We start from the raw sequence: 25,381 nt of genomic DNA on the forward strand, positions 1-25,381 counted from the left end.
CTATTATAAAAACATACTTTATCACCGATATTGATTACCTGATTGTGAATATCTGTAAGTGCAATGTGTTCATCCATCACTTTTTTACTTATGAAATCGAAAATTCACAACTATATTGGTGTTCTGGTCTGTTATTCTGTCTGTCTGTCTGTCTGTCTGTCTGTCTGTCTGTCTGTCAATACTGCACCCTGGAGCTTTACCCCATTTCAACTGGTTCACTGCAGCCTGTGTTTCCACAAATGAAAGTGGATCATAGTTGATTGGAGGGTCAGCAACAGTTATTGTAACACCCCTGACGTCCAACTCGACAGCTGGTGGATCAGCCTGGTGCAGCCGCTCAAAGTAACTGGCCCAGCAAGCCTTCATTTAGTACTCCTCTGTCAAGAACCCACCACCCTCTGCTTTAACGGCAGTACACTGAGGGACTGCCTTGGAGGAACACAATGCGCGAATTCCCCTGTAAGCAGCACGAGAATCACTTGACCACAGGTGATGTCTACCCCCTCACAGATTCCTCGCATTTTGGCCTCCTTGTCCACCCTCAGCGCACGTACAGTTTTAGGCCTCAATTCCCTGAACAGCTCAGCTCTGCCATTCAGCCTAGCCCTGCGACTCTGGTCAATGGTATCCAGTGTCCCTTGAGAGAGAAAATTATTCTTCACCCTCCGGGTGAGTTCCAAGACATCCACCGGCAACATCAAGGATCGTGGTCTTGAAGGCACTCCGTCACACTTCAGGATTCCTCAAAGCACCCAGACCCTCCAAATTCCCACTCAGCCTGTTCGCAAACTCCTCAGCTATCCTCTCATCCTTGAGCTTGCCAACATCCAGCCGAGGCTGGGATGGTACCATTCTGCTGGATTTAAGCTGAAACTTCAGAGTTGCTACAACAAGCCTGTGGTCAGTATTGATGAACTGAGCACTCTGGTAGACCCTGGATCATCCTTCAGCGACCATCAATGAGCACATGGCCTCTCCTTTTCCACACCACCAGCATTGGAATACCAAGTCCAGCGATGAGCTTGTGGGTGCTGAAACCATGAACCAGCCACCATAAATCCATGACTTCTTGCAAAGTCAAGGAACTTAATGCTATTTTGGTTCACAGTTCCTGACCCATGGGAACCAACACATGTCTCATAACCATCCCTATCAGTTCCAGTCAATGCATTGAAATACCACAAGCCTGGAAGTGTATCTCGTCTGGGGCACTGACCAACCACAGACTCGAGTGTGGCATTGAATGTATCCTTCGCAGTGAGATCACTCACCTTAGTCGGAGCATAGACAGAGACAAGGGAAACAACACCCAAGGAGTGACGAATCCTTAGTCTCATAATATGGTCATTACCGATGTTACCTCAATTATCATTGGAGTCATCTGATTGGACACAGCTACAGTAACACCTTTGGCATGGTAACCATCAGAGTGACCAGACCAATAGTAGGTGTAACCACCCGCCATGATCTCGCCACTATCCGGTCTCCGAACCTCAGAGAGAGCTGCAATACCGATGTCCAAACGCTTGAGCTCAGATGATAACAGAGACAGGTGATCATCCTCTCGTATGGATAGGACATTCCAGGCATTCACCTGAAGAGACCGCCCCAGGTTAAACCAAGGAGACCACCGTCGTGGTGCTGAGGTGTCCTCCACCAACCGACACACACTTCCGCAATCTGACCCGAGAACGTTACCTTATGGTTTTCCTCCGATCATCAAAGAGTGGGGCCCCTTAGGCTTTGCCCCAATCCCGTCATCTGGTGAGTGTCCTGCGAAGGGTTAGCTGCACAGGAGGTACTACAACGGAGTGGGTTTTCAATTTTCTTTGTGTTTTTCTAGTGTTTTGCAGAGTGAAGGGTTTTACGGTGGTCGGAGTGCAAATCCTGCCACCAACCTCGTAATTAAAAGTAACCCAACTGCAGGAGGACGTCCGCACACAGTTGGGCACTAGATACGGATGGCCGTTGGCTCACAAGGAGCTCCTCCGCCCTTTGACAGGTTTTGTTTTTCATCCTGCTGGGTGTCCATATCCAAACACCCTCCTCACCAGAAAACCTGGTGGGGGAGACGGTTTAGTCGCCGACAACCCGACCATGGAACAGGTTCGTACAGGTTTACATGGTACCTGTAGCAAGTCACACATCTAATCTGGCCTGACCTGGCAATGATTCATCAACAAGCATGGTGATTCATCAATGTGCGTGCCGTCCCTGGGATGGACGTTAAGCAGGGCGTCCTATCTGCTGGCATTAGTTAATGGACGGTAAAGATCACACGGTAACTTTCACGAAGAGCAGGTGACTTATCTTCTGCTCTGAAGAAATTACCAGTACCTGGTCTAACCCACAGCAGATACTGCATCAGCCGCACAGGCGTGCTCTGAGCAATGATGCAACCAGTAGTGACAGGCTGCATCTTAAATGAATGAACAAAAAAAAAAGGATTACTAACTAAATGTGCTAGACTACGGAAATTGCGAGATTCCACGTGGTCGAGCATAAGGGTCTTAGATGAGTATATGTGTACGTACTTTGTAGATAGTGAGGGAGTAATTAAACAGTGGGCCAATCGTGTGAAAGTCAGTGATGTCATCGCGCACGTCATAATGGACATCGGCCCGCATTGGATGACTGTGCCCGTCGCACGACATTCATTGTCTTGTTTCCGAATCTCGAGATTGATTCTCTAAGTTGTGGGTGTTGTCATGGGTTACGATGTAGTTGTGCTTGTTGATATTATCCTCCGGGTGATGGAGTCCTATCAAATCCGTGACATTCACCGCTGCCCCCAGCTCCCCCCTTGACGCGTCGGGAGGGATTGAGATTGTGCTGTGGGCGGGGTTTGTGTCCTGCATGGTGTTCGTGGATTGGCTAATTCGGTTCAGTGGGATGGGCCTGTTGGACTTCTGTGAGGAGACTTCTTGTCAATCCTTGTTCATTCATCGCTGTGTGTGTGTATATGTATATGTATATATATATATATATATATCCGATATCGTGTAAGCTGAAGTTGTGCATTCTCCCTTTGACCTTCTCCCAATTAGACCGATTATGTTCCCCAAGTTAAAATGAAAATCTGAAAGGAAAAAAAAAATAAAAAGCCTCTTCATCTTCCTCCGAGTGATTCCCGTCAATCATGGGAACGTTAAAATTGGTTTGCACTTCCGGGGGAATGAAATCACGTGATCCAGCGACTTAAACTTCGTGTCCCACAGAATATCGGTCAGACCGAGAGGTGGAATCGAACGTGTGGACGTTATGGACCGTGAACCCTCGAGCTCCTCGGACTCCAAGTCGGGTTTTGATGGAGGCCACGGAGGGGGTCCGGGAGGGGATGCTGGGATCTGCGGGTTCAGGATCCTGGATGTTAAGAATCTTCGCGATGGAGGGGACGGCACGGACCCCGCAACAGGTGTGGTTGGGGTTAATCTCTCGTTGAGGTGACAGTTTTGTAACGGCACATTTATTTATGACGTACGCATGGAGGGGGAGGAAAATTACCTCAGAGCACGTTCTCCACAGAGGTTACAGGTATTTAAATCGATTAAATATTTAAACCTCCTCCTACAGGATTCGGAGATGCTTTATACCTGTTGTAGGGTTTGATTCTTCAATTGGTGCCCCCAATTTTTTTATGTAATGCTCCCTCAGAGTTTTTTTTAGACCCCCCCCCCCGGGAGTACTGACCCCCCCATTTAGGTTTCTTTATTTTTTTTCTGCCAATTTCCGAGCTGTATCTTCGAACCGGATGGGACTTTCAGAATGACATTTTACATTAACAAAGTATCTGGGGCTGACAAATTTTTTTGACCTTGACCTAATTTTAAGGTTATGACCTAATTATAGAAAAATTATATATTGGTTTCTTTTAACCAAAACACGGCTAATATTTGCCTCATCGGAACAGCATTGCTCCCTCCAGATAGTCTAGACTCCAGAATAAGCCACATTTATCTCTATAATTCCAGCAATCTCTGTGTGTGTGTCTGCAGGGCCGGATTTTCCAATAGGCAACATAGGCCATTGGTCTAGGGCCCACCAGTAACTGGGGGCCCACCGGGGACTTGTGGGTTCTCTGAGCGGCCAAGGAGTAGGCTAGTAGGCCCTAGAGCAGGGGTTCCCAACCTGTGGTACGCGTACCACAGGTGGTACATTTGGACTTTCTCGGTGGTACGCGGCAGCGTGCTTTTTTTTTTTTTTTGAAACGCAGTTTTTATTTTACTTCTCTCTCTTTCATGCAGCTTGTGCACAATAATTAAATGTATATTGAAAGCGGCTGTACACTGACAACTGTTTGTTATCGGCCATTGTGCACGTCTTATTATTCGTTTTGTCTCTACATGCCACACTGTCATCATTGCTTATTGTCCGGCTTATTGTTACCGTTATCGTTCACCAGCATCATGTCAATGCGAAAATATTCGGAGAGTCATCTCAAGTTAGGCTTCACTTCCATCCAAAAAGGTGAATTAGAAGCTCCACAGTGTGTGATTTGTGGAAAAGTTCTCGGCAATCAATCTATGAAGCCAAGTCTATTGAAGCGCCATTTTGATTCTGTTCATCCTGAACACAGCGACAAGGACCATGATTTTTTTCGTCGGAAGGAAAATGCCATGGAAAGAGCGCGCTTCGACGGCAGCGGCAGTTTTCAACAGCAGTCCACGGCAGCCGTAAAGGCATCCTACTTAGTTACACTGCGAATTGCAGAACAGAAAAAAACATCAAACCGTCGGTGAAAGCCTCATCCTTCCCGCCACAAAGGATATCTTACGTCTCATGCTGGGAGAACAAAGCGCCAAGAAGCTCAATTCTCTTTCGTTGTCAAACAACACAGTTCAGAGGCGCATTGAAGAAATGTCAACCAATATTCGTGACCAGGTGGTGGCAGAAATCAAGGCGTCTCCAAGCGGATTTTCTATGCAATTGGATGAGTCAACTGACGTGGCAAATTGTGCTCAACTGTTAGCGTTCGTTCGGTACGTGCATAAAGCCGAGTTCAAGGATGAAATACTATTTTTCCGCCCGCTTAAAACCACAACGAAAGCAAAGGACATTTTCGAAGAGGTGTCTTCAGTCTTTGATCAAGTTGGGCTGTCATGAGTTGATCTGAAAGGCTGTACTACAGATGGTGTTCCAGCTATGTTGGGGTGCAGATCAGGTTTCCAAACGCTTGTGAAGGCAGTTGCTCCTGAAGTGCGTGGCCAACACTGTACGATCCACTGCCACGCACTCGCAGCCAAGGCGCTCCCCAAGCCATTGACTGACGTTCTCTCAACCATGATCAAAATTGTGAACCATGTGAAATCCCAGGCTCTCAATTCGCGACTTTTCAAGAAACTTTGCGAGGGTTTCGACTCCGACCATAAAGTTCTCTTATTCCACCATGAGGTGAGATGGTTATCCCATGGAAATATGGCGGAGCGCGTGTTTGAACTGGGAGCTTAGCTTTGTGAATTCTTCGAAAACGATGGAAAACCAAAGACTGTCGATTTCGTCGCTGCTTTGAACGACCCCGACTGGGCATTGCACCTGGCTTATTTGGTCGACATTTTCTCTCAGTTAAACGCCCCGAACAAGTCTCTTCAGGGGACTGGCACGACTATCATTGACTTCATAGACAAGGCCAAGGGATTTCAGGAAAAACTCCATCTGTGGAAGACGAATGTCGAAGCGGGAGTGGTGGTCATGTTTTCTTGCACGGCCGATATTCTTCAGAAGCGTGAAAAGAATCCCCCAAGGGAGTTCATACAACTGTTAAAAGATCACCTCGCTTATTTGGATGAGGAATTAAATGCCTATTTTCGGGATCTCAAGGAACTGGATCTGAAAATGATTCGCAACCCATTTCGCATGAATGCATTGGATTTGCCACCTGGAACAGGACTGCAGGAAAGCTTGATTGATCTCCAGAACGACTCCACAGCCCGAGATCAGTTTGACGAGATGAATCTTGCAGACTTCTGGTGTGGAATGATGGGGTCTTACCCTAAGCTAGCTGCCCTGGATGTTCATTCGCTCATAGTATTCCCATCTACATGGCTGTGTGAAGCTGGGTTCTCGTCAGTCGTTATTCTAAAAACAAAACGAAGATCCCTACTGGATGTTGAACATGATGTTCGGTGTGCTTTATCTAAAACAAAGCCTGACATCGACCTGCTTGTGAGCAACAAGCAGGCTCAACCATCCCATTGACTGGACATTTTACACAATCAAATAGGTACTTACTGTATCATTCTTTTGTTTAGATCAGATTGCTCAGTGTCATAGTTGTGAATTGTTAGTATTGTTTAACTCCCCATTGTCGTATCTGTATCGCAAATAAACACTATTTTAGGTGAATTTTGGTACAGTGGTACTCGGTGGGACCACGAACATGTGAAATGGTACCCCAGTAAAAAAAAGGTTGGGAACCCCTGCTTTAGGTGAAGGGTAAACAGGTCCCGCAAACGTTGTCCTGTCCGGCTGTGCTGCAGGCAGGCCGTGTTTCCATTCCTGACACTTCAGCCATTATTGCACCAGATGTTTGTGCCACTTTGCTGTTGGGGTTGTGCTGCTCTTGGACAGTAGAACTGTCCCTGAGATGGGATCGGTGTCCAGAGAGCCCTTGAACCCAGTGCACACATATGTGTAGATATGATGCGGTGTGATTATAGAATCGATTTCCTGACAATCTGAATGTTCTACCATGAAATTGGAATTTCTTCTCTTTTTTTTTTTATGACTCAGAAGCATGTTTTTGTTTCTGCTTCAGAAGTGTTCAAGATGTGGTTGTGCTAAGTGATTGTTCTTTCTCGATGTTATTTTGTGATTTGTTTAAAGTGGGGTTTCTTTCAACACAGATCCTATCGTGGTAGTGAAGGTGGAACCTGAACCTACAGATGATTCTCCCTCACAAGGTAAGAATCCATAATAACATTCTACAAGTTCAGGGTAACTATATTGAATGATGGGAATGGTGTGATGGGTTGTTATTGAGCTTGGTTTAAGACTTTCTTTTCCCTGTTTTTTTTTATTTTTTTTCCAAAAGTGTCGGGACAGCACACAATAACTTGAAAAGAACCGTCCCAACCAGCATATACAGGTTTTTCTCACAAGGTAAAACAACATGTCCTTCATAAAGGTGTTCAACAGTTATTGAAACTTGGTACAGCAGTTAATCAACATGTGATAAGGTAAACAGCTGACGGATTTTCAATGTGGAATGGTAATTCAATGCCAGAGATTCACAACATTTCCCTCATGTTCGGCCTTCCCAAGTCAAGTTTGGATGAGATGCCGAGGGTATGGAAGGGAAGACATCCCATCACTGTTACACACCGAACAAGCAGTCGAAAATTATTTACAGATTGGTCCAGAAGAACCTTGAAACAAGAAAATGGTGCATTATTGTGCCTGCTATCAAGTTGGTACAAAGTGTGCATGACTGGATCCAAACTGTCCTTGCAACCAAAAGTGACCAAAACCCTGTTTGAAAATTAATGCATACCCATCAGGGTGTCCAATAAATGTTGAAAATATGTCGCTCCACAAGGCAATCCCCATTCCACCTGACAACAGGACTCTACAGAGACATGACAGGAGTCAATAGACACCATGATTTTAAAAGAATTTATTTATTGAACATTTGATCCATTTTAATACATACATTAGTATTTGGTAGATTTGCTATTTGCAGATTTCAATGCTTTTACTCTTTTAGACATAGAACTAATGAGTTTCAAAATTTTCTCTTGTGGGATTTTGCCCAGACTACATGCAAAAGGTTTAGCAATTCTGCACATGATCTTGGTTTCCTGGACTTTTTCCACACATCTCGATCCAATACGGCACAGAGGTGTTCAATGGGATTCATGTCATGAGACTGACTTGGCCATGTAATTCACTTGATCCCATTTCTGTCATGCCATTCTTTGGTCTTTTTTGTAGTGTGGCATGGAGCTCCATCTTCCATGAACACAGTGTTGTTTTTGACCATCTGAGCAGTGGAGAAGACAGGGAGACATCCATCCTCAAGGATAGAAATGTATATTAGTCCGTTTGCCACCCGTATATGTTCTGTACTCAACCTTGTTGTAACGAGAAGTGTATTGTTTTTTTGATGGTTTCATACTCACATGGGTCTATAGAGAAAATTTGGCTTGTATTGGTTGCCAAAGCGGCAACCTTGGGGAACTCCGCTAATTTTCATGAGTCCAAGATGGCCAACACGGACGGGGGTGGAATACAACTTTTCAACCAATTAATTTACAATCATGTGTGATACCTCTTTTCTGTTTAATTCTGACCTGAGGAATCTATTTCTGAGGTCAAATTTATGATTTGGGGTCAATTCAGGGTCAAAGGTGAAGTTCAAGGTCTTTTTCGGCCAAAAATGAAATAATAATAATGACATTTTCAGAGCGATGGTGGTCAAGCGTTTATTCAGTAACGTCGATCACTCCCATTCATCATCAGAGCCGAATGCAAGATCAAGATGTTCAGTTTCCTCGTCATCTTCCACATCTGCTTCTCCTTCCTCTTCCATTTCATCTTGGTCTTCTTCTCCTGTCTTGAACGGGTTGAAGCAGGCGTCACGACAAACACAAGCGCAATACACAATGCATGATATCTTTCCATGGTGACAGCTGCAACGTTCAGTGCCGCACACCTTCACCGCCGCCTTACAGCCGCACCGCATGACATCCATGAGATCTTGGGGTCCTGGGGGCTGATCGGATGTTGCTGGTACTGGGGTGCCATCTTTTATTTCCCACCCATACTTCGTGATGTCAAGATCAGGTGGAGCCTGCTGGTCAGCAGATTTTGCAAGTATGGTCTGCATCCCTGGCTTAGCGCGGCCATACTCCAACATACCTGCGGGATGAGGTTGCTGGAATTCATGTGAGAGGACATCGGTAGTGCGTCGACCATGGGGTGTGAATACCTGGAGATCGAAGATGGTGCCGACGGTTCTACACAACCCCATGAACTGGTGGAGAACCTGTGCATTGTCACCAAGTAGACGAGCGGCCAATTTTCGGAATCTCAGGGCCTCATTGTACGAGGTCGTGAAGCCATGTTCATGAAGGGGTTTGAGAAGTTCGGAACTGCCGTGCCGGTGCAACAGTTTGACGGCCAGTCCTAATGTTGTCCGATTTCTGGTTCCTGTAACGTGACTCTGAATTGACTGGCTCAGGCTCAGAGATTTCTTGGTCACTTTACCACCGGAGACCAGGTCCGAAACCAACTTCAACAAACTTGGGCTGGTCACCTTGATTGTGTTGGCCTGTGTAAACTCTGATAGGTCATAATTGGCACTGCTGTACTTGACCGACCGTGCCTCATGCTTGATCTGCCTCACCACGGAAGCAATGCTCCTCTCATCTGTATCATCGACCTGAACTATTTTGAGACTTTTAGCAACGGACTTACGGAAACCAACAATGGCAGCACAGCCATCTACCCGAACACCGGCAACATCCTTACTCATGCAGTCAGTCAACTTGCTTAACATGTCACGTCGAGTGAGCTTGCCACCTCGATCCGAGTACAGGGAATGCAGTTCAACACTATTCCATATTCTGGACCTGTCTCGGTTCATGTACTCAATGACTTCCTTCAGAGCATTTTCATCTGCATTACCAGTTGGCAAATCGGCATATGTGGGGACTTTTGTGAAACTGTTACAGCAGCGGACGTGGTACTTGCACTCAGAAGGTAGATCAGAAACAAAAGCAAGGTGCAACTTTACCCTTCTCGTGACATCATCATTACACTGCTCAGCAACATCAAGGAGCATATCTTTCATAGTTGGGAGTGGGTTACGTTCTGTGTCAAATGGGTATTTGACATCATCAATGGGTAAACATTCCTCACTACAGAACATACAATCAAGTTTGTATTCAAACACACCTTTGTCAGCTACCTTTGTATGAGGCCTTGTAGTTGTCCTTACACCCTCATCTTCAGCCTTTCTTTTCTGTGACTTTCTCACTCTCTCAATTTTCTCTTTTGATGTATAAGTACAGTAGCAACCTTTGTGGCAGGCGATGCTTGCCGCATTTCCACCAACATCAATAATGTTCTGTAGCTTAGCCTGCAGGTCCCCATCTCCACGGGATTTGGCGCACGAGATGAACTTCTTGATCCCGATCTCAGTGAATTTCGTTTCTTCTCCGTGACACACTGGGAGAAGACACCTTGAGTCAGCCATCATACGTTTCTCTGAAAAGAAGAAGAGGTGAGATTAGAATCAATGGGATCGTTCATCAACTATCGAGTAGGAGTGATCTGCAGTTGATGCAAGGGTCAAAACGTTTTAAACCCCTCAATAGTCCAAAAATGACGTTGAACTTGACCTTTGACCCTGAATTTGACCCCCGAACCACACAACTGACCTCAGAAATAAATTCCTCACCTCGAAATTATACGGAAAAAATGTATCACACGTGATTGTAGGTTGATTGGTTGAAAAGTTATTTTCCACCTCCGTCCATGGTGGCCATCTTGGATTTATACAAATTATCGGAGTTCCCCAAGGTTGCCATTCCGGCAACCAGCTAATTTTTTTTCTATAGACCCATGCGAGTACGAAACCATCAAAAAACAATACACTTCTCGCAACAACAAGGTACTCAACCTGGCAACTGGACTATATTGTGGAGTTGATGTTGCCAACACACTCCACAAGCTCTGACCGACCAGTACTCCAGATTGCTCCCCACACTATCATTGAAAAACCATGTTTGACAGTTGGCTGCAACCGGTTAAAAGAGAACTCTTGACTGAGAAGTCTCCAGACCCATACATGTCCACTGTCAGAAAATTGAGCAAATTGGGACTCATCTGAAAAACTGACAGTTTGCCAAAACTCCGAGGGTCTGGTGGCCATCTCGTTAGCCCACTTCTTTCTCCTTTGAATGTTGGCTGGTCTAAGAAGAGGTTTTCTCTGAGCTGCTCTTCCATAGTAGCCCAGTTGATTAAGGTACCGCATGGCAGTTCTTGAGCTAAGTTGGACCTCCTTTGCAACATCTGCTGCCTTGCAACGGGGAGTTTTCTCAATGGACCGCTTGACAGCTCGAAGACACCTTTCTGAGGGCCTAGATCAACTAGAACAGGAAGCTGTGGATTCCTTGCCTTCGCTGGTGAATTGCACAATTACCCGATTGACCGTCGAAAGCGGAATGCCAAGGTTCTGAGCTATCTGATGCTGGCTGACTCCACCTTCCAAATGGCCAACAATTTGTCCTCTGAAAATCGCAAAGGTCATGTGCTCCCTGGGTTCGAAGCAGAGTTAATTGTCATACAAGACCCAGGAACTCGTTTCTGCAAATAAATAGTTGAATACGAGTACAAATCGCTGAGTAAAACTTGCTTTTATACAGATAAAATGAAGAAATTTAAGGTGTCTACTTCTGTAATGTCTCTCATACAAGAATTGGATAGATCGGAACATGTTTAGAGGTCGCTAGCTTTTTACTACTTTTTCAGTTCATATCGTTTTTTTCCCCCGCTGTTTAGGACTGGAATATCACTTCTACCAAGAACAGAGCCACCAGTGTCACATTCTCCGTCTTCGATCATGATCGTGTGTGTTCCAGGTTCATTATAAGCCATTGTATGCATGTTGTAGAGGAGTGAATTTCGGCTCTGCACACTAGAGGACTGGAAGCTCAAGCCCATCGTCCAGGGACTGGTCTTCGACATGACGGCCGCCAACACTGGGTTGAGGATGGGTGCCTGCACATTCAAAATGATACTGTCGGACGTGTTCTCCATCGTCCTGGGAGCAACTGCTGGGCCTGTGATGGGGCTCTTCAAACACTTCCAGAAGAGCTAGCCCTACATAAACAAGGCTAACTTCCAGCCTGCTGGTGACAAGCTCTCTGTTGGCATTCCGGATGGCCTAGGACCAGAAATGACGTCATTCCATGTGGACCGGTCAAGAGCCAGACCCCATGAGAGGACTACGGTGAACTGCTTCCGCTCTGCCATGTTTTCCTCGGGGGATTCCCTAACGGGGAGCTGTGCTTCTGCACACCCAGTACATTGTACAATGCGCAGTGGATGGCCAAGGCCTCGCTGATGACCTTCCTGTTCAAGGGCCAGATGAAACTGGTGGCGCATAAGACTGCTGGCCTGACAAACATTTTCCTCTTCATCTCCTTTTATGCCTGCTGCTGGCACAAGCCTCCCCCCTCCCAGAAGAGAGAGCCCCCCTCAACGACTTCAACCTCCTTGCTTTCCTCCACGAGTACCTTGTGCATGCCATCAGGGTGGCGTCAGTCAAGGCATTCTGTCGCTACTTGTAGTACTTTTCCGAGCACCTCTCTCACTCTTCTACCATCGCGTCAACGAGGATACCAAAGTGGCCATGGCCGACAACTTTTCAGATCCGCAGACGACCATTGCACTCTGTTGGAGGAGGCACATCACAAGCCGGTCGTTGAAGATGTTCAACCTCTTCTCCACGAACAGATGTTAAAGCCAAGGTCAAGCTTCTTGAGGTCGTCAACGACTGTGCCAAACGAGGAGTCACTCTTGTCCAGTCCTACAACACCACGCTGACAAAAGATGAGACCCATAAGCAATACCTGCTGCGGCTCATCATCAGCCACTGGAAAATGTTACCAGTCCTGATGAAGGTGGCTCTGAAGATCAAGAAATAATGGGTGTGATGGTGTTTTTTATTGAATAAATGGGGATTCAGTGCTGTGGTATTGTTGCGGGGCCGGACGTCGGCCGCGAGCACGATCGCTAGATGGAGCTGCAGAGTCGGCTCAACCGATCACCTGGAATATAGATCGTACTTCTTTGGAAAACTCCGGAAAAGTGCGGGTCCCTTTTTTGACCGTGAAGGGTCAATATTTCTACCACGTGGTACAGGGTTATTCGTCAATTTTCAAAATACCTAGAGACCACGTGGCGATTTACCGAGTCTCCACACCCTCGAAGGCACCCGTACTGAACGAGCTGTTCAGCGTACTCATTCCGTTTGCGATCCGAGCAGTTTGATCGCCGAGTTCCGTCGGTCCTGAATACCCTGTTACAATGGCACAAGGGCCTTGCTAATTTTCCAACACGCAGCACGCTCAATCAATTAAAGAATAGACGCGAACGAGCTGAAACATTCAACAATCGGGTATTTATTCACAATTGGGTGGGGAAGGAACACAAAGAGCAGAGTTAAACTGACTAAAGCAAGGCAAATAATGTACAGCGAAAGCACTTAACAGTTCTGACTTACAGACGGGCCCACACACAGACGCACACCCAAAAGAAACGGACCCAAATGGTCTTTATTCGGCTCTCCAGCCGAGGAGGATAGTTCGGCTGGGAGTCAGGACAGCTGTCTACCTGGCCGCGAGCGCGCGGCTGTGCGTCCACCCCTTCCCGGAGCTCCGGTCACCCAAAGGACGGACCAGCGCAGCCGAATCCAGCAGAGGTGAGACGAGGTGATCTTCCTCGACAAAATAGGGTCGCTCGCTCTAACGCGCACGATGAGGCACCTCCGAAGCGCGAGATGCATTCCGCCGCGAACCCGGGCAGAGACGCGCACTCCAGCAGACCCAGGACACCGCACACTCTTTTTCGCTCGTGCCGACCACACTCTTTCAGTCGCTTCCTTCGAGGGAGGGCCCTCTTTTTATGGCCACTCGCCTTCTCATTGGTCGGAACCATCGTGCGATTCCCTGGCCGCCCTCCATTGGACAGGTGCACGGTAGGCGGGGCAACTCCCACCCCTCTGGGCGGAGTCCCGAGCGGAGGCGTTTGTGGTTCCGCCCACCGCCTCACCTCTGACCGCGTGTCTAATGGCGATCGTGTTGAGTCGGAGACTGGGCGGGGAAGACGCCCGCTCCTTGCCGATTGGCTAAGGAGGGACGCCATGCCTACGTTAGACTCTGCCGACGCGCGCGCTTGCTGGCGTGCTCTGGGAGAATGCCGTGAGCAGCGTGTTGTTGCTGTGAGAGCGAAGATGGTGTGGATGTAAAAATACTAACTATTAAAACAATGCACAGCACACGTACATTTAATTCCCATGAGACAAGGGAAAGTAAGCTACCTATAAAACACATACTTACCGATATAACTGATCTATAGGACCTGTATGTTGTATGCGATAGGTTTCCAAATTCGCAACAGTATTACCCCCATGACACTGAAGAGTTATCATTCATTAACCTCCGCCATCTTCGAAGATGTATGGAGGTTACTGTTTTCACCCCTTTCTGTTTGTTACTTACGAAATCTAAAGATTTCGTAATTATATTGATGCCTTCCGTTTCTGTTTGTTTGTTTGTTTGTTTGTTATCTTGCCAAAACGAAGTTTTTGCAAGATATGTTAGTCAGCTTGTATGTTTTTTTTTTTTTGTTTGTTTGTTTTTTTTTGTTTGTTTGTCTGTAATCACGTATAAAAAATTCTGCAGAGCACAGTTATCATCGGAAATTTTTGTAACTTCGCATATCAGAGGCCTATAGAGGTCCCTTTCAGTGCACAAAATTTTGAAGGTCAAGGTCAAAGGTCAAGGTCACCTTGGTGCAAATCAGGGGAGTCGACGAAACCCTTATTTTTGAGTAATTTTGATCGGATCGTCTTCAAACTTCATGGGAATATAGTTCATGGTCTGGCGCTCAGCTGATTAATTTTTGGTGGCGATTGGCCTTGACCTTCATATGTTTTTTTTGTTTTTTTTTTGTCTGTAATCACGTATAAATCACTCTGCAGAGCACAGTTATCATTGGAAATTTTTGTAACTTCGCATATCAAAGGCCTATAGGAGGTCCCTTTCAGCGCATAAAATTTTGAAGGTCAAGGTCAAAGGTCAAGGTCACTGTCGTAAATCAGGGGAGTCGACGAAACCCTTATTTTTTGAGTAATTTTGATCGGATCGTCTTCAAACTTCATGGGAATATAGTTCATGGTCTGGCGCTCAGGATATCAATGAAAAGGATATCAGGTTCATTTAAGTGACCCAGCAGTATTGGCGGTGGAGGTTTTTCACTCTACCGAGTGCTCCCCCTCTAGTTTGTACATGATAACACTGTCAACTGATTGGATTTTGAAGGAAGACATTGAAAATGTTCGCGTTTTTTTACTTTTCGAATGCAAATTTTTTTTAAAAGTGCAAATGGTAGCGAGCTCTAAATATTGTCCAACCTGTCCAATTTTCTTGTGTGCTGGCTTAAGTTTTGATATATAATGGGGGCAGCCTTGTTGAGAAACATTTCCAACTTTTTATTTATTTATTTTTTGGACCGTACTAATGTTGTGGGGCCGAGTGTCGGCGGCGAGCACTACCGCTAGGTGGAGCAGTAAAGTCGGCTCCACTGAACACCCGGAATCTAGATCGTGCCTCTCGGAGAACTCCGAGAAGGCACGGGTCCCTTTCAGGACCGTGAATCGCCAATAATTCGGCCGCGTGGAATAGGGTTAATTGCCAACTTCAATATACCGAAGTATCCACGCGGCAAAGCTTCTGGGGAATTTACACCGTCGGCAGACCTCGAGCGGAATGAGCCGTTATCGTGCTCGAACCGTGCGTAACCCGAGCGGATGGTTACCAAGACCCGTCGGTCCAAATGCACAATTTTCCGCTTCCCAATTTCCCAACACGCACCATGCTAAGCCAATGAAAGAAGCACAGAAATGAGCTGATACATTAAACAAAATGGATATTTATGTACAATAGGCAGGGAGGGGAACACAGAAGAGCAGAGTTATCCAACTATATTCCAATGCAATGTACAATGATCATAAACACTTAAACAGTTTCACTTATAGGACGGCGCCACATACAGACACACACTCAAAAGAAAAAGGACCCAATTGGTCTTTATTCGACTCTCGCAGCCAAGGGAATAGTCGAGCTAGGGGTCAGAGGTGTGTCGGGGTACCTGACCGAGTTCGTGCGGCTTGGCCCGCGACTGCACTTGTGGGACCCGTGGTCCGTGGGAGCTTGGATGGTGGATAGCGAATCCAGGCTCGCTCCTTGTAGAAGGCCAGCAGAGACTCCAGACTTGAGAGCTCCAGAAATGATGACAGCACACCCAAACTGCCTTCCAAGAACTACTCCCTCCAAAGAACTTCAAAGAACTCTCAAGAATTCCCAGGGACACGCAAGAACTCTCTGAACTCTGAACTCTCCGAACTCAAACGCGCACACGAACTCTCCACACACCCACACAGCTACACACTGAGGGTCGCGTCGTCCTTTATCGACTGCCCTGAGCGGGGCGGGGCCTTGGTGGAGCTGACGCGCTGATCGCCCTGATTGGACAGGGACCTCCATGGGTCGCCCTTTCTTGGCGGGGTTATGGCCAAGCCAGGAAAACCCCGCCCCCTCTACGCGTGTCTGTACCCCTCTTGCTGGAGAAACAACAATTCTGCCTTGTGGCGTTGGAATGCAGACCAATTCGAGGAAGTCGAATCAAGCATGCGAGCACCTCGCCTCGTATGCTACGGCCGCGAGGCGAGGGCGCAAATGCTGAAAGACTCTGTGGCCACAAGTGGAGGGGATCTGGAGATTTAAATAACCTAACTATAAAAATAACTCCGCAGCGCACGTACATTTAATTCCCATTAGACTAGGGACGGGACCCTAACTGGAAACACACTTACCGATCTAACTGAGCTATAAGGACTCTGGCTGTTGTGTGCAGTAAGCTTCCAAAATCGTAACACCACCCCTCCCCTTTTTACAGACTCGTCCTGAGTCGTCAAATTTGCATGTGACCAGCATGTGTAAGTTTTCCCCTCGTACGATTTACCTGCGGATCCCCGAGTGCGACATTTTTTCATACATGTCCCCAAAATAGATAACTGAGTACACTGCGTAACTAAACTATCAGACTCATACGGACAAACGAACTACATTGCCGGCGCTAAGACAGACACACAGGTGGGTTAAACTTATTTACAATCTTAACAAATATTTACACGAACCATGGCCCAGGACCTGTCATCTGTGGGGAAAAGGCACAGCAATGTTTACAATTATATATATTTTTTTGTGTGGGTGAGTGCACAGCAGCTGAAGGTCAGTCGTCCTCAGGGCCTAACCAAAAGGTCCCCCTTGTGTGTTCCTTGCAGTGAACCTTCTTCTTTTTATTTCCTTCATACCCTCAGCTGCTGGAGGCAACTCACCCCAACACGGCAGGCCATGCGCCATCCCACAGGCCATTTGAAGTGGCCTTTATGCAAGAAGAGGTGGTCAGGCTGCTCAATGCAGTCTCTGGCTCATGGCAATGGAAATGGAAGCAAAACACAAATGAACGCACGGGCTGCTCAAATGCAGTTCCCGTGTACGGCTGCCTGCAGGGCAGTCTTTGCAAAGCACTTGCTGGATGGTCCTGGCGCACATGGATGGATGGTGAACACAGGGGCAATGCAAAAAGGGTAGCAGGCATGGGGTCATGACAAAGGCAGGCAAATGAGGCATGGCAAGGCAAGGCAATGCGGACCAGGAGCCGTAGCACAACAGGCCGGCTTGTGAATCTGGCCGGCCTCTGGTCTCGTTCCGTGAGGTTGTGTGGAGGGAGTGCGGTGGTGCCGGCCGCTCCGAAAACGGGCTCGGCCCTACCCTACTGTCTCCCCCCAACCTATCGCCTTTGCCTGTCTCTGTCCATACCCACTCCCTTAATTTGCAACAACAAAACAACCAAATTTAGCCCCTTTTTATTTTATTTTAATTATTTTATTTATTATTTATTTATTTCTCTATAATTTCGTCTCCCTAACAGCCTTTATCGTCTTTGTCTGGCTAACCTATCCTGTCCATCAACTCCCAACCCCTACGTTCCTATTTTGGAGGGGAATAGGGAAGAGGCTAGCATCCTGTCTCGAGGCCCAACAAAGCCTCAGAATAGCCTCCTACAGATTTCAGCAATCTTTCCCAAGGTGGGTCCAGCGGCCTACAGAGAGCGAAGGGATGGATGGTGCAAAGGGGTACATTTCCTAAATATCCTAGCATTTATTAACTTTAAACTACCCCGGGGCTTTTCCATATGCCTGTCACTTTAAACTATTGGTTCGAGAAACCATGATTCCCATCGCCTGTGTTGGTGTCCATTATAAATTTGGGCCGAGCCCTCAAATTTTCACTCGTGCCCTTGCACAATTTTATGGCTGGGCACTGGGCAGCGTGGGTCACTTAGCAGGGATTTTCCCTCCTGCTGGACACTAACTACAGCACCCCCAGGCCCTGAGGCTGTCTCCAAGCCGACCTGCTCTCTATGAACGCTGGGGGTTGCCCTTCCTGGCATTGCCCCCCTCCGATGCCCACGTGGCATTTTGGCGCCATGGGTCCCTTTCCGTGGGTCGCCCGTGCCCACTACACTATCTTGGACCCTTGGCCTACCCTGGCCCACTGTCCGGTGCCCGGGGTGCTCTCTACTCAATACTCACCTTTCAACAGCCACGCTCCCAGCCGGTCCATGGACTCCTGCACCCACATAATGGGTTTCGTGCCTTCATACACCACCAACAACAGAACGACCTCCTTTTAGTAAATTTGACTAACCCCCTAACTAACATTACACTGACCCCGGGGTCACTTGGGTGGGATTCACTCCTCCCCCTACTCATTCATTCGCACCATGCATACCACATTCACTTCACTCACTCACTCAGGCCCACTGACTCATACTCATTTATCACACATTTTCCATTTCTCAATTTACACCAACACTCTACCTATGTTCCCTGAACTATCTCGTGCTCCCTCGTCATCCCTTATCCTAATGCTCGTTCCATTTAACTCTACGTAGCTAATCTACGTCCCCACGACACATTCCATGTCAGTCCATGTCTCCCGAATCCATTTTCCATTCTAAATCTAAACTAAATTCCCACAAACTAGTCCACGTGCCCCATGGAGGACGGCTCATGCCCCCATGAGGCCGGTCTATCTAAGCTAAACCCTTCCCGCTAAACTACTGCTTCCTTTGCCCAAACAGGATGTCCATTGTCCACCCATCCCTGCCGGGCCGTGTACTTGGAGCGAGGCTTTTTTTTTTTTTACACCACCAATGCGGGGGTCTGCGACACGCTCGTCCATCCCTTCCGTCGGGCGATACGTGCAGCCATGACGTCAACCTGCTAATCGCACCGAGCACTCGCTTCCGAAGGATTCTCCAAGCGAGCCAACGTGCGCCGCTCGTCCGTAACTCGCACACCGAACCTGCGGGGTTTCCCGTGCAGGCCCGCATGAGCGCGTCGTCCTGGGAACCCGCTCCGTGCATTCTGCGAACAGAACACGCGGCGCGCAGCACGTGGAGCTTCGCACACGCGCTCGCATGGGGACCCCTGTTTGTCAAAGTCAAACAACACTAGCCACCATTTTAGCCGTCCACGAGGCCTTGTTGAATCCCACATGGAGTGTTTCCGTGCCAGATTCCCTACACGAAGACGCGCGCGAGGGCCGCTCCCTAAATGCGAAACGGGCCCCGAAAGCGACGTACCGTGAAACCGGCGCGGTTCCCGAAATACTTACTAGTGGCCCATTCGGCTCGCTATACCCGTCTCCCGTCTGGGTCAGTCCGTGTTTCAATTCCACGCACGCACTCACGCATGCCATTTTACTCACACCATCCGCACGTTTCAACACACCCGCACCACTCACACACTCCACCACACACTCTGGGACAATTGCATCGGGGATTCGTGTCAACTCAAGAAATCCTGGGGTTTCCATACCCTCCAAGCTCCACGTGCACTCATTCGCACCATACACCCAGTCTACCTCGCACGGCTCGACCGGACTCACCTCCTCACGATCTGCTTCGAGAGAGCTTACCATCTCCTCCTGTTCCTGAGGGAGGTTAATCTGATGCTCAAACCGGGTCACGAGACATTCCCCATGCTCAACCTCATTGTCCCTTTCTAATCCTACGTGTGTGTTCTTTATCTTTGTTTCCCCGTATTTCATTCACCTTTTCCTGTTCTACCTCCCGTGTCTCTGGTGTTCCCTCGTTTGTCTCCTGCATCTCCCTTTGTCTCCGTGAATTTTTACGTCGTCCCCTGCGTTCATTCGTTTCTTCCTTTGTCTCTTTTATTATCTGCGTCTCCGTCTCTACTTTTCATCCCAATTCTCCAACTATTTCCATCATCTCTTTGTGTCTCAATTTACATCCCTCTTTCACGGCTTCCAATTCACCCCTCGTTTCCTGCTGGCCTTGTCTCAGTCCTTCTATTGCCGTCACGTTTCTTTCCATCTTCTTTAATTGCGCTTGTCCTTTTTTAATTTCTTTCACCCCCTGTCCAAGTTTGTCGACCTCCCTTCCAACCGTAGTTATTTTGTCCGTCACATCCTCCTTACCCGCTTCCATCGCGGACCAAACACCTTCTTCACCCCTCTCAACTCAGCCATCTCTCCATGTACAGTGCCGATCTCCTCGCCATTTTTTGTTCCATGGTACGCATCTCACCTTGCACCTTGTCCAAGTCCGCCCTCATTGCCTCTTGCCCTGCCTAGAGACTCAATCCCATGCTCTGCATCTCACCCCGCTGTGTTCGCATATCGCTCCTCATCTCATCCATTTTGGCATCCATGCGGCACGCATTTTCATCCATCATTCCCCTCATTCCGTTCAATATTTCCGCCAACTGGCTCAAGTCAAATGGACTCGGCGGAGCCGATCCGCCATGATGGTGTGCGGAACCGGCCAGGATCGGGGAGGAAATTAGTTGGGGGGCGGGGGGGGTTGTCATACGCCGCCCCTGCGCCCATTACTACTTCTGAGTTTGGTTGCGGGGGCACGTCTTCTTTCATGGGGGTGTCCTGGACCATGGATTCTACTACACTTACCTGTAAACCCACCTGCTTCAGCCCATCTTGGTTCACCATGTTGCGTGTTGAGAATAAAATTTCACTCGCTCGCAATTTGGGGGACACGGGGGGGGGGGGAGGGGTTCCTCCCTACACCCCTGATCCGAATCCTGTTAATTTCGTGGAGGTTGAGGGGTTTTAAACCCGCTCCTGACACCAATTTGTTGTGGGGCCGAGTGTCGGCGGCGAGCACGACTGCTAGGTGGGGCAGTAGAGTCGGCTCCACCGAACACCCGGAATCTAGATCGTGCTTCTTGGAGAACTCCGAGGAGGCAAGGGTCCCTTACAGGACCGTGATTCGCCAATAATTCGGCCGCGTGGAATAGGGTTAATTGCCAACTTCAATATACCTAAGTATTCACGTGGCAAAGCTACCGGGGAATTCACACCCTCGGCAGGCCTCAACCAGAACGAGCCGTTATCATGCTCGAACCATGCGTAACCCGAGCGGATGGTTACCAAGACCCGTCGGTCCAAATGCACAATTTGCCGCTTCCCAATTTCCCAACACGTACCGTGCTAAGCCAATGAAAGAAGCACATAAACGAGCTGATACATTGAACAAAATGGATATTTATTTACAATAGGCAGGGAGGGGAACACAGAAGAGCAGAGTTATCTGACTATATTCCAATGCAATGTACATTGATCATAAACACGTAAACAGTTTTACTTATAGGACGGCGCCACATACATACAGACACACACTTAAAAGAAAAAAGACCCAATTGGTCTTTATTCGACCCTCGCAGCCAAGGGGATAGTCGAGCTGGGGGTCAGAGGTCTGTCGGGGTACCTGACCGAGTTTGTGCGGCTTGGCCCGCGACTGCACGTGTGAGGCTTGTGGTCCATGGGAGCTTGGATGGTGGATAGCAAATCCAGGGTCGCTCCTTGTAGAAGGCCAGCAGAGACTCCAGGCTTGAGAGCTCCAGCAATGACGACAGCGCACATAAACTGCCTTCCAAGAACTACTCCCTCCAAAGAACTTCAAAGAACTCTCAAGAATTCCCAGGGACACGCAAGAACTCTCTGAACTCTGAACTCTCCGAACTCGAACGAGCACACAAACTCTCCACACACCGACACAGCTACTCACTGAGGGTCGCGTCGTCCTTTATCGACCGCCCTGAGCGGGGCGGGGCCTTGGTGGAGCTGACGCGCTAATTGGACAGGGAGCTCCATGGGTCCGCCCTTTCTGGGCAGGGTTATGGCCAAGCCGGGAAAACCCCGCCCCCTCTACGCGTGTCTGTACCCCTCTTGCTGGAGAAACAACAATTCTGCCTCATGGCGTTGGAATACAGACTAATTCGAGGAAGTCGAATCAAGCACGTGAGGACCTCGCCTCGTATGCTATGGCCGCGAGGCGAGGGTGCAAGTGCTGAATGACTCTGTGGCCGCAAGTGGAGGGAATCTGTAGATTTAAATAACCTAACTATAAAAATAACTCTGCAGGGCACGTACATTTAATTCCCATTAGACTAGGAACGGGACCCAAACTAGAAACACACACTTACCGATATAACTGAGCTATAAGGACTCTGGCTGTTGTGTGCAGTAAGCTTCCAAATTCGTAACACTAATACCGCTATTAAACTTCCCATCCCAATATTTGTGATGATGGTATGTATGCATGTTATTGCACATAATTAAAGCAGAACTAGTTGTAGATCCAGAACTTTGCTACTTTAGATCTTTATTCCTTTCTCATACGAGTTCAGATTCAAAGTTATCTTTGTAAGAATGTCCCTCGTTGATAAAGGAAGCTGTATCAACCCTCCCAGATTATTTACTCTTCTGTGAGAGGGTATAATAACGACGTTAGGTGTAATAATATTGCCTTAACAGCAGTTTGTCACATCGACAAGATGACTGTTTTTTGTATACCATGTCGAGGCTCATGCAAGAGCTAATACACAGAAAAATGGGACAAGAGGGATGGGAGAGGAAAGCACAAAATAATGGGGAACAGAGGCAATAGGAGATCTGTGGAAGGGAGAGGGATGGGGCGGGGTACACAGGGTAAACAAGATGGTACTTCAAGGACTTTTAGTAAGGAAACGGAATTTGAAGGAGGTGGGTTTGGGGTGGATGAACGGGGGGTAGTAAACATCAAGATTTTGGATGGGGGAAGATGGTGGTGAACAGCTGTTTTGAAGACCTGGAGGGAGGAGTGAGATTGAAGAGAGTGTGGGAGTGGGAGTTTGTTCTAGAGGCAGGAAAAAATAGGAATGTCAATGACTTAATCGATGACAATCCAAAAATGTTCAAATCTGCTCTTGATAGTAATCTGTTATCATTCTCTTAAGATAATGCTCAGTTTTACTAATTGTAAAAACTACAAGAATGTGGTGTCATAACCCTTCCTCTTGTAAGTGATAGAAGGACATTCACCGTCTTCCATGAGTATTCCACAGTCGGCACATTAACGCCTAAAACATAAATGGGAAACCTTGATTAATATACTCACCTGACACTTTCAAACACAGGATGAAGGAAATGCCCACATGTTACCAGAGAGTGTCTTTCATTCACCAAAATTGTCAAATACGTGTCTGTACTGGATGAGGTCAGATCTGTTTCTCATAAAGCAAAGTACCATGTCCCTATGTATGATTTATTTAGTTGTGTTTTTTCACACAATTGAGACTTTTGGCAGGACAGCATAACAAAGGGAGGAAGGTCAACAGACTGACAGACTTGCCATTTGTTGTGTACCTTGGAAGAATCAGATGTGTTCAATATTGCCACCATATATTTGCCAATGGGTATACGTATTGTAAAGTGGGCAGAAAATATTCGCAGTTATTTTATGCAGGTTGTGTTGTAAGAACAAAAGTTGTACACAACCCCATGGGACGTGCTCTGCATATAATATTGTCACGTCAACGAATTCGCTGGTGCTTCCTCCCCACGCCAAAGCAATATGCTTCGTGAATTGCCGAATTAAATGGAGCCACATTTGAATGGAAAACCCAACTTCTTCCCCTTTTATGGATTCTGTATCTTGCTGGTTTCTTGAAACTATTTTTTCTCACCAGTTAAATTCCCCCCAGGGATTTATCAATCGCTGAAGCGGTTCACACGTGCGAAAAGGCGGAAATTAGGTGGCACATCTCTTGAGAAATAAGGGTTTAAATACTTGGGATCAACTGTCCAAAGTAACGGAGAGTGTGGGAGAGAAGTGAAAAAGAGAGTACAGGCAGGATGGAGTGGGTGGAGAAGAGTTGCAGGAGTGATTTGTGACAGAAGGGTAGCTGCAAGAGTGAAGGGGAAAGTATATAAGACGGTAGTGAGACCAGCTATGTTGTATGGTTTGGAGGCGGTGGCACTAACAAAAAGACAGGAAGCGGAGCTGGAGGTGGCAGAGTTAAAGATGCTGCGATTCTCGTTGGGAGTGACGAGGATGGACAGGATAAGAAATGAGTATATTAGAGGGACAGCGCAGGTAGGACGGTTTGGAGACAAAGTGAGAGAGGCGAGATTGAGATGGTTTGGACATGTGCACAGGAGGGAAGCGGAGTATATCGGGAGAAGGATGTTGAAGATGGAGCCGCCAGGCAGGAGGAGAAGAGGAAGGCCAAAGAAGAGGTTTATGGATACGGTGAGGGCGGACATGCAGGTGGTTGGAGTGTCAATGGAAGATGTGGAGGATAGAGCGAAATGGAGACTGTTGATCCGCTGTGGCGACCCCTAACGGGAGCAAGCCGAAAGAGGAAGAAGAAGATCTCTTGAGAAATAAGGGTTTATTTAAAGCACACAGGATGACACAAACGGAGAATCTCGATCCGAAAGATAGACTGAAACTAATGAATAGAGAAATAATGAATATATATAATTACTTAAGATGCTACGAGCACATAATCTGTCATTCACACACAATGCGGAGGGAGGGGGGGTGGTTACAGACAAGGTCCTGAAGGATATGGGGATGGAAGCAGGCTCTTCCAGGATGGGCAGGGAGTCAGGGAGTCACATCATGGGTCAGTCCTCTGATGTCACCACCAAAGATGTTCTCGCCGCACCTCGACACCAGAGACAGAGACCATGACTGCCCAGACTTCAGCTTCTCTCGGCTCCAACTCCAACTGATTTCTGACTACCGCTGACTTAATGCCCACATATTACAACTCCTTTTTGTACCACACGCACAGCGCCTGAGCGTCCCTTGCTCACAGTCCAGCTCTGCCAAACATGTGACATGCAGTTGATGCGGCGGTGACATCACATGGGCTAGGTGGCGTCATGGTGCCCCTCGAACTATCACTGGCCGCAGGGAGGTTTTTAAAGCCATACACGGACACAGCCAGAACCGTCCTGTTCCCACCCTTCCCCTTACCTTGCCTTGTGCCTTGCCTTGTTTGCAGTGAGGACACGTACAAATTACACTTTTCTGTCTAATCCCTCTGTCAACTATGCCACCTCCCATGGCATATATAAGAACAGGACAACTTCACCCCAACAGGTCCCTGGTTACAGAAAATGTTCCAATCTACATGAACGCATGGATTATGCTAACTTAACGTTCTACTTAATTATTAACCCCCCCTCCTCCCACGTAACTATCGGACAGTGTA

The 25,381-nt window shown here is 47.6% G+C and overlaps 2 protein-coding genes across 8 annotated transcripts in view; one reads left to right on the plus strand and one right to left on the minus strand.

The window, feature by feature from the left end:
• LOC147010007 (uncharacterized) overlaps positions 1-25,381 on the plus strand; it is a 96,353-nt gene that overhangs the window by 54,303 nt on the left and 16,669 nt on the right. For all 4 annotated transcript variants that reach the window (XM_085861039.1, XM_085861040.1, XM_085861041.1 and 1 more), the window contains exons 4-5: positions 3,219-3,415; positions 6,843-6,899. In XM_085861039.1, the coding sequence (XP_085717165.1) occupies positions 3,219-3,415; positions 6,843-6,899 (254 nt within the window). The remainder of the gene's footprint in view (positions 1-3,218; positions 3,416-6,842; positions 6,900-25,381) is intronic.
• Positions 8,407-25,381, minus strand: part of LOC147010008 (uncharacterized) — a 49,994-nt gene continuing 33,019 nt past the window's right edge. For all 4 annotated transcript variants that reach the window (XM_085861051.1, XM_085861048.1, XM_085861047.1 and 1 more), the window contains one exon: positions 8,407-10,206. In XM_085861051.1, the coding sequence (XP_085717177.1) occupies positions 8,438-10,198 (1,761 nt within the window). In that variant the 5' untranslated portion in view covers positions 10,199-10,206 and the 3' untranslated portion in view covers positions 8,407-8,437. The remainder of the gene's footprint in view (positions 10,207-25,381) is intronic.

The sequence above is a fragment of the Eptatretus burgeri genome, chromosome 17 (genome assembly GCF_056783735.1).
Source record: "Eptatretus burgeri isolate ZD-2024b chromosome 17, Ebu_testis_v1, whole genome shotgun sequence".
Taxonomy (NCBI): Eukaryota; Metazoa; Chordata; class Myxini; order Myxiniformes; family Myxinidae; genus Eptatretus; species Eptatretus burgeri.